At 59.5% G+C, this 6,358-nt stretch overlaps 1 protein-coding gene across 1 annotated transcript; it reads right to left on the bottom strand.

Annotated features, from left to right (window-relative positions):
- Window positions 1-643: 643 nt before the first annotated feature.
- EVX1 (even-skipped homeobox 1) lies at window positions 644-5,997 on the bottom strand. Its single transcript, XM_058568931.1, has 3 exons — window positions 5,036-5,997; window positions 3,202-3,449; window positions 644-2,568 (listed from the first exon to the last, which is right to left on the bottom strand). Exons 1-3 carry the CDS (start codon window positions 5,442-5,444, stop codon window positions 2,029-2,031), a joined length of 1,197 nt encoding a protein of 398 aa, XP_058424914.1. The 5' UTR covers window positions 5,445-5,997; the 3' UTR covers window positions 644-2,028.
- Window positions 5,998-6,358: the final 361 nt, after the last annotated feature.

Raw genomic sequence — 6,358 nt, 5'->3', positions numbered from 1 at the left:
CCACAGTGGCTCTCCTATGGGGACAGAGGATGGAGGTGAGGTGGCTGCTGAGCACTATTTGTCCCCTTGCCCTGACCAGCCCAGAATTCCATCCTTGGAGATGACTTCCAGTTTGAGGATGATTCTGACCCTCTCATCCCACCCCAGGAGTCCTTCTCCCTCCTCTCCCCACACCCTAAGACGTAGACCCAGCTTGACCAGCAAACTCAGCTCTGCAGTGCTCAAGCTCCCTCCCCAGTGCCCCATTCTCTCCACCTTGAGTTGGGGCGGAGGTAAGATCCACAGAGACTATAGTCCGGGGTCCCCTTTCCTCAAAGGGTTGGAGCAATTGGAGAAGGAACTATCGAAGGGGTGAGCCCTCAGGTGGGGTCAGTGCTCTGCTGGGCCAATTTAGCCATGGAAGGATCCCAGCATGCACAGAATTAAGGAAACACGCACCCCAGGGCAGCTCAGAGCCTGCCTTCTCCACTTCTGTGCAATATCCATTTGGAGCCTGCCAATGCCCACCAGAGGCTTGGGAGGCTGTCTGTGGGTGCATCTTTGGGTTCTTTTCCTGTCCAAACATATAGTGACTGAACTAGCAATTCAAAAAGAGTCAACATACTGCCTGCTGCCAAAAAAATTTTAAATGCTAAAGTGAGAATCATGTCCAGCTTTATTGCAATTCGGTTAACAAATTGTAACAGCAAATTCTTTGGGCTTCAAAGGAAAACCAAACCAAATGCATTCCCTACAGGAAGAACCTCTCCCTCCCAGTCAGGGTGAGGCTGGCCTTGGGGGGTACAAGTTCTCTTATCCTCCAAAAACTGGCTGGAAGAACGAGTGCAGGAGTGAGAGTTTGGGAGTGGCTGGTGAAGGGGAGAGACAAGTCCCCCAGAAGAGGCGGAAGGCTCCTGCTAGTAGCTGAGAGTCACGCCCCAGTGGCAGCTTGGGGGGAAAAAGAGGAAGAAGGATGTAAAATGCCAAATGCAAAAGGAAGAGCCAGAAGGCTCCTGGTGAAGGGAAGGTGAACAAGCAAAGGCTGGAAATAGCCTCTAATTTGCTGCCAGATACTGAGGGAGGGAGATTAGGTCCCTCCTCCCTAAGCTCTTCCCTGGGCGCCTTGTTAACAGCTCAGCTCTGGGCTCAGTGGCCAGCCGCATGGTGATCATTATTATACATTCAACATTCAAAAACCCTCCTCACACGCACCACTTGCTAATCAGGGTGTGTGTTGGGCCCAGAGAGAAGAGGCTTGGTAGGAGCTGCCCAGGGGCCCTGGGGCATCTGCAATCTCCCTGCCAACGTTAAACAAAAAGTGGGGGTGTGGGTGGGGGTGGTGGAGTTGCTACTTGAGAGATATCAAGAAGCTAGGAGAGAGGGAAGAGATCAGGTGCTGGTAGATGCCAGAGCCAGAAGATATTGTGTAACTGAGGCTCCAGGAAGGCAAGAGAGCCCCCACGTTAGGGTCAGGATTCTCCTTGGTAGTAAATCATCTAACTCTCTCCCGTAGATGGCTGGTGCGTTGCCATCCTCAAGCCCCTCGCCATGCCTTGGAAAAGCTGGCAAAGATTAATCTCTACCTGCTCTGCATACACAGCACTTTGTTCAAAGACATAGCAGTTTCCCCTTCCATGCTTGGGCTTGGACAGAGAGGAGGGGTCCCGGGTGAGGAAGCGGCGGGAGGTGGGGGGGCGGGGGGCAGGTGCTGAGGGGCTGAGTATTGGTTGCTGTTGCTGCTAAGTTTGTTCAGCTTTGGAGCCACGGCGGCAACCCTGTTCAGGGGCTGCGGGTCCGGTGAAGAACGGCAAAGAGGGCCCGCCCCAGAGAAAGGTCTCTCAGCTTCTGCCTCCTCATCTCCACTCCTGCTCCCCAAACGCGCCAGCCACGCCGCTTCCCGGGCGTCCCGATCCTCGAGGCCGAGTCCCGTTGGTTCTTTGCGACCCTCTTCTTTCCCCTCGGTGCCCTGGGGGCGGGGAGGGGCGCTGGCTGAGTCCCCGGGGGGCCCCCCCACGGGCGTCCTGGAGCCGGCAGCCCGCGGGCGGCCCCTTATCTGGTGAGGGGCACCTCCTCCCTCTGGTCCAGCGCGACAGAGGAGGCCTTGCTGAGCACGGAGGGCGCGAAGGTGAGGAAGGAGTCCGAGCGGGAGGTGGAGGCACAGGTGAAGTCCGAGGCGGCGGCGGCGCGGGGCGCCAGCCCGTTGGCCGGGCCGCCGTGGCAGGCGAGGCAGGAGCAGGGGCCGCCGGCCGAGGCGCCCAGTCCGTGCGCCGGGCCCGGGTAGAGCGGCGGGTGGCGGAAGGCGCACAGCAGTTCGGGCCGCGGGTAGGGCTGCGAGAGCACGCGGAAGGTGTCGAGCGGGCGCAGCGGGCCGCTGAAGGGCGAGACGGCGGCCGACGCGGCGGACGCGGCGCCCAGGCTCACGGGCGAGTAGTAGGGCAGGGGCAGGTGCGACGGGAAGGGGTAGGGCAGGCCGCCCGCGGCCGCCGCGTGGCTCATCATGTACGTGTAGAAGGCGGGGTCTGCCGGGTGCGGCCACGTCATGGCCAGCCGCTGCCGCTTGTCCTTCATGCGCCGGTTCTGGAACCACACCTGGCGGAGAGGAGAGCAGCGGGTTTGGAGGCTGCACTCGGCCCAGTGAGCAGAGCCCAGAGTCCTGCCCCACTGCAGAAGATGATGCCCGATGCCCCCAGCGCAGGGAAGAGCCAAGGCAGAGACCCTCTGGGTGGGGGCAGTTCCCACCACCACCTCCTGGAGCTAATATCCCCCCATGAGAGGTTCAGGGAGCGACACCAGTCTCTGTGCTTCCTCCCCTCTGCCCAGGTGGCCAGGACCCCCTGGTGTGCCAGAACCCGGTGTGAGTGTGCAAGTAGTGGAGGGACTAGGTACTCCACCCGTCTGAGGCAGCAGGCAGTTTTCCCCAGAAACACATCCCCTTCCAGCTGCTCTGCGGGGGATCACTTCCTTGTCACCTGCACAAGCACCCCATCGCTGCTGTTTGTTTGGCTAGGAAAGGAACAGAGTCAACCGCATGGCAGCAGTGCCCACCTAGGGACAGTGGGGAGGGTAAATCTGCATGCACCTGGTGCCTGGACATCCTCAGCCTAGCTGCCAGTGGGCAGGGAGACCCAAGGCCCCATTCCTGGCTCACGATTCAGGGAATGGGCACTTGGTATTTACTTCCTGCTGAGTGGGCGCACCCCCTCTCCCAGCCAGAGCTCATACCTTGATGGTGGTTTCTGGCAGGTTTAGGGCAGCCGCCAGCTCGCATCTCCGCGGCCTGGATACGTAGTTCTCCCTGTAGAATTCCTTCTCCAGCCGTGCAATCTGCTCCCGGGTGAAGGCGGTACGGTAACGTCGCATCTGGTCACTGGCGCTGCAGGCCAAGGTGCCCTGCGAGCTGCCGCCACTGTTGCTCTTGGGGGCCTCGCTGCCACCATTGGGACTGCTGGCCAGTGCCTCGGAGCTGGGCCCTGCGCAGGGAGCCCAGAGCACACGCACACACAGAACACACAACAGACACAAACGCTGCTGATGTGGGGCTATAGACCCAGGGTGTGTGTGCAGGAGGGGTAGAACGGGACACCCCCCTCTCAGTAACCTCAGTCTTTGCCTTTGCTGGGGCACCCGGACTTCCAGAACCCAGGAAGGAAGGATGGGGGCTCACCAATCCGGTAAGCACATAGCAGCCATGAGGCCTGTCCAGGCTGCTGCTTGGCAGGACTCTGTCTAAGGCCTGCTGGGGACAGAAGCCTCCGCCACTCTAGCCACCTGCCCTGGATCACAGGCGAGATGCAGCCCTCTGAGCTTTTTGTCCACCGTGGGCAGGAGCAGACAAGGATGTGCATATCTGACAGGCGAGTGAGTTGGGATGCCCCTCCGTGCTGGAGTGTTGTGAACTCTGGGTCTTAGTGCATTGTAGGATTCTGGGCGTGAACTGAGTTTCCATGCTTTTGTGTGTGCCAGGCTGCCAGGGCAGGTGTGGGAATGTATACTAGGTTGCATGTGTTGCAGGAATGGCACAGGAGTGTATGTATGAGAATCCTATTACCTTATTATATTTGAGTGGAGTATGGATTATTCTGAGGGCATGCTACTGTTAGGGAGTCTGGGTTGAGTGGATAAGATGGTAATGGGTAGATGTGGGTGCTCAACACAGTGTTGGCTGTCAAGGCCAGGAGGTGGCTTTTCTTCCATACCAGGCTCATGGAACCCACTCCCACAGCTGTGTGAAGGAGTGTCTGCTGGTGGGGTCTCCCTTCTAGACTTCCACCCCTTTCAGGGAGACTCCCTTCCTAGCCATTCACTATCCCCCCTCCATACTAGCCCCTGGTCAGGGAGGGGTTCTCCAGTTAAAGCAGTGTGACACCACTCCCCCCACCTTGGGGCCTAACCCAGGGAAGGGTGGGGCTCAGCCCCCTGCAGCTCCTTTTCCTTTGGGTGGAGAAGCAGGACTGGGAAGGAAAGGGGAAGGGGGGAGGGCAGGGCTCTGCCTTTTCAAATGCAACCGGAGACCAAAGGCAATTAGATCATTGGGACCATTTCCGACCTGGCGCCACCGAGCCCAGGAAGTGACAAGGTAATTTGGACCTCTGACCGACGTGCAAACTGGTCGGAGGGCCGCAGCACCCCAGCGGCCCGAGTCTGCCGAGATTTTACGGTCCTTTATGGACTCCCGGCTTCCGCGCCTGGAAGCGCCTTGCACCCCGCCACCACAAACTGCGTTTGATCTCGCCCACGCCGGGGGAAGGTGTCTTCCTGGAGCAGTTGAATCAGTACCACAAAACTCTGGAGGGTTGGGGTGCACTCTGAATCCACCTCAAGCCCAGAGCTTGCGTCTCCCTCCTCCCCCCAAAGCACAGCTGTCACCCTCAGTCCCGCCAATGCCAGAGCACAGAAGGAGACCCCTGCCAGGGCACAGATAGCAGGGGACAGTTGCTCATGTGGGTCCCCCCAGCCACCCTGCCCTGGGGGAAAGGAGTGTCTTCCTCCCCTCCAGAGCTGAAGTGAAAGGTGGGCACGGTGGGAGGCCTGGGGAGAGAAGGGGTGCGGTGGCTACCTTTGCTGTGCTGGTACTCGGCGTTCCCCTTGGCGCAGTCCGGGGTGCAGCTCACCTCGATTTCTTCATAGAAATCCGATTCAGTGTCCGAGCTGCTGGGTTGCCCCTGGCCCGAAAGGCTGTCGGAGGAGGGGGCCGGAGGTCCGGGGCCGAGCACGGCGGCCCCAGCTGCCCGCGGCTCGGCACCCGGCCCCGCAGCGCTGCCTGCTAGTCCGTCGACCGGCTCCTCCTCCGGGCCTCCCCCGCCGCGCTCCCGGGCGGCCAGAGGACCTGCCCGCGGGCTCAAGCAACCACGGGGGACCATCTTCTCGGGCGGCTCGGCTTCGGACAAATTGGAGACCCTCTTGCCAACCAGAGTACCAAGCTGACCCCCATCCAGAAACATAACCATGTCCTTTCGGCTCTCCATCCCGGGGCTCTCCGGGGGGGAGGGGGAAACCCCAAATGAGCTCCTAGCCCCCGGCTTCTTGGGTCCCCAGCAGTCCGACAGATCTTGGCTGCGGGAGGGAGAAAGAGAGGCCAGGCGACTGGGCGGGCGCGAAGCGGCCGGAGCGCGATGTCGACGGTGACGGCGGTGGTGGCGGTGGGGAGCCGGGGTCACCTTGTGATGCGAGCGCTCCTCTGTGCCGCACCGCCTCTGGGAGGAAGCCCCATTGCCCTCTTCTTTCTAAGCTGTCATCCTCCTGCTGCAATCGTCATTACAGTACCGCTGGTGACGCCACTCGGCGAGCGCAAGTGGATAAATAGAAACGTCTGCCACAGCGAAGATGAAAGGAGACCCGCAGCTAATGGCTCGGCAGTGATGCGCCAGGTGTGGGCCTCGCTCGAATGGGGAGGAGAGTGTGAAAACAGAGAGACACACACACTGAGAGAGGGAGACACCCAGGCAGAGGGGATGCAAATGGAATTTCGCAGAAAGAAAAGAGAGCTTAACGCGCAAGGCGAGTTCCGCAGGGGCTGCGGGGCTTGGTAATTGAGTACGCTTTTGATTTTTTTTTTTTTGATTGTTGTTTTGGCTTTTGTTTTCTTAACTTGGTGCCTTGATCTAACACTGATGAGAGAATCCATAACTGCATTTTAGAAGTGTGAAGGCCGACTCGCAAGCCTCGCTTCTCTTGCCGTTATTACAACTGCCTGTCCCTGGCGAGCTAACCTCGCACCGATTCCGAAGTCTTTTTACAAGCTACCGAAAAACATGCTCCCTCCCCCCCAAGTTGTCTGCAGAGCTTGAGCCTGGGGTATCCTTTCCTCTCTCTTCCTCCTCCCACTCCCTACCCCCAGCTGTCTCCTTCCTCCTGGGAACCAAAAGAAAACCTTGCTATT

This window comes from Diceros bicornis, chromosome 3 (assembly GCF_020826845.1).
Source record: "Diceros bicornis minor isolate mBicDic1 chromosome 3, mDicBic1.mat.cur, whole genome shotgun sequence".
Taxonomy (NCBI): domain Eukaryota; kingdom Metazoa; phylum Chordata; class Mammalia; order Perissodactyla; family Rhinocerotidae; genus Diceros; species Diceros bicornis.
This window is presented reverse-complemented; position numbering and strand designations above follow the sequence as displayed.